Source organism: Octopus bimaculoides, chromosome 1 (genome assembly GCF_001194135.2).
Source record: "Octopus bimaculoides isolate UCB-OBI-ISO-001 chromosome 1, ASM119413v2, whole genome shotgun sequence".
In the NCBI taxonomy this organism is placed as follows: domain Eukaryota; kingdom Metazoa; phylum Mollusca; class Cephalopoda; order Octopoda; family Octopodidae; genus Octopus; species Octopus bimaculoides.
In genome coordinates this window covers 65,959,918-65,962,652 of record NC_068981.1, presented here as the reverse complement: position 1 = coordinate 65,962,652, position 2,735 = coordinate 65,959,918, and the positions used below count along the sequence as shown (strand labels likewise).

Genomic DNA, 2,735 nt, shown 5'->3' with positions numbered 1-2,735 from the left:
TATATATATCATCATCATCATCATCATCGTTTAACGTCCGCTTTCCCTGCTAGCATGGGTTGGACGATTTGACTGAGGACTGGTGAAACCGGATGGCAACACCAGGCTCCAGTCTGATTTGGCAGAGTTTCTACAGCTGGATGCCCTTCCTAACGCCAACCACTCAGAGAGTGTAGTGGGTGCTTTTACGTGTCACCCGCACGAAAACGGCCACGCTCGAAATGGTGTCTTTTATGTGCCACCCGCACAAGCCAGTCCAGGGGCACTGTATGCATACACATATATACATACATATATATACATATAACAGTTCAGAGCCAAATACATGTACTTACTCTCTTACTTAAGCCCATGGAACATAGACCATCAATACTTTTCTCCATTATTCTTGGCTCTGAACTGTTTTCCTCTCTCAGGTCCTGTTGATTCTGAAGTTTTAGCAATGCTTCTCTAACTTCTGTATTTTTTTTTTTTTAATTGGTAGGAGTAGCTATGAAAACCCATTTTTGGCTCTTGGAATAGGTGCTCCATATTAGCCTAGACTCAATTTTTTCGACCTGTCCAGCATGGATGGCCCTACCAGGAGCTGGCACTTTGTTACCATTGCTCTCTGGGTGATTGAGGCACTGGGCAGGACCTTGTGGGCCAAGTGTGAATGTAGCAAGGTTTAAATACAAGCATGTGATAAATGTTTAAACACCATTGAGAAAATTTAGTAATAAGCATTAGTCATCGAAATTTATTTCACTAATCAGAAGTTGCAGATATTTGTTGGTTCACTTGATTTCTATTATAATTACCTCTAGATACATCTAATTTTCACCTGAGATCATGCTTTCTATGCATTAATAGTTAACTTAAACCTTTCCATTCAATTTCTTTTGGCAGTAATTGAAACTTTTATTTCCACTTACTTTCCCAGAATGTCCCAACTTGGGGAGCTCATACACCCTGGAAGTTTAAAATGGCATTTCAAGAGATACAATGAAAAGGGAAAGAATATACTTTATAAAAATTGCTTATTAATCTAAAATTATTAATTAGCTCTTAGAAATAACTTTATTCTATTAAACCCAAGTACTTTATTATTCTACTTACGTATATTTAACCCTTAAGAGATTATGACCAAGAACTACATCCTCATTTCATTTGCAATGATATACTTGTGTGAATCTGGAGTCAATGCTCTTTCAACAATCAAGGCATAATCTAGTAATTTCCCAAAACCATAGATAGACCTGTGAATTGCAGTCAGTGACAAAGTTTCGCACTTTGATAAAATTAGAAATATAAAGTGGGAACAAGGTAGTCAATGAATATTCTAATCATTATTGCAATTGTCATCATTTACAGTTTTTTTTTTACCTTTTTTCCAATTAATTTATATCACATCAAAAGCTTATTATTTTTTTTAGTTCAGTTTGTTTACCTGCACATTGTGTAGTATAATTTAAATTTTAAAACTTAATTAGCTGTTAGGAAATTGATTTTTTTTTTTTTCATTCTTCAATTTTGTAGAAAGTAAAAAATTAATTATACATTTCCAAGGGATGATGGGCAAAGAAAAAGTTAGAAAACACCATATGAGCTTATAATAGTCATAAATTGTAACATCCCAGCTGTGTTACTAATATGTAACTCAAGCTAGTAGTATAGTCTTGTTGATATCACAATCTAAAAAAGAATTGTCTACCACAAAAAATATTTATCGGTGTTTTCTAGCCAAGAAAAATCATATATTAAACCATTTGTTAAATAATTGTTAGATAGTGGGAGAGGGATAGAATTCCAAAAATAACACAATGTAAAATGTATTTATTTCAATCTTTATTTTCTAACACAAAACAAAAATTGACCAATTTGGTTCTAACAGTTCTAATGATTTTTCTTTCAGATCTACACTACAATCTGAAATCTACTTCCACGATGATGCTAGCCCACGTCCTTTGAGTTTTTCATGTGGAAACTCATGCAGTTCCCCTGTTTCGTGTGGCACCGGCTGTTTTCCACTTTCCCTGAATTTAAATTCTTCAACTAAGAAGAAAAAACAATAACAAGAAATTTTTTAGTTAAAGGGAAGTTTCTTATATATCAATACTTTCCACATACACACATACATATATATACATATATATATGCATGAATATATAAGTCCCTTAAAACATAAATCTGATACTTATTTAAACTCCATCATATATATATATATATATATATACATACACATATATATAAATATATAAAATATATATATATATATACATACACATATATATAAATATATATATTATATATATACATATATATAAACACTCACACACACACATTCATTGTGACTACATCATAAGTATCTACTACTCTATTCTGTCCTAGGAGTAGACAAAATAATTTTGATGATTAATTTATTAATTATACAAAATTAATCTGTTTCTAATTCTTAAATTTTGATGGGTATTAAAATGTAAGATTTAATATTTGTTTGAAGAATTTTCTGTGCATCCCTAAAACATACTTTTTCATGCATATATATATATATATATATATATACATATATATATATATATATATATATATATATATATATATATATATATATATATATATGACTACTTCTAATAATGTTTTACCAATCCTAGAAGTATTGATTTTCTAACATCAAAATTATCTACTAAATCACCACCAATATTTATATTGTTAATAAATCTTGTAATTTGATTTTTTGGTTTCAAATGTAATTT

At 30.3% G+C, this 2,735-nt stretch overlaps 1 protein-coding gene across 4 annotated transcripts in view; it reads left to right on the top strand.

Annotated features, from left to right (window-relative positions):
- Window positions 1–2,529, top strand: part of LOC106870766 (secernin-3) — a 274,400-nt gene extending 271,871 nt beyond the window's left edge. The window contains exon 9 of one of the 4 annotated variants that reach the window (XR_001409568.2): window positions 1,895–1,994. Coding sequence is in view for 2 of the 4 variants with exons in the window: in XM_052967310.1 (XP_052823270.1) it covers window positions 1,895–2,054 (160 nt within the window). In the remaining 2 variants the exon portion in view is untranslated. Of the gene's footprint in view, window positions 1–1,894 lie in introns of all 4 variants that reach the window. The other 3 variants (XM_052967310.1, XM_014916965.2, XM_014916982.2) reach the window with 3 other exon arrangements.
- Window positions 2,530–2,735: the final 206 nt, after the last annotated feature.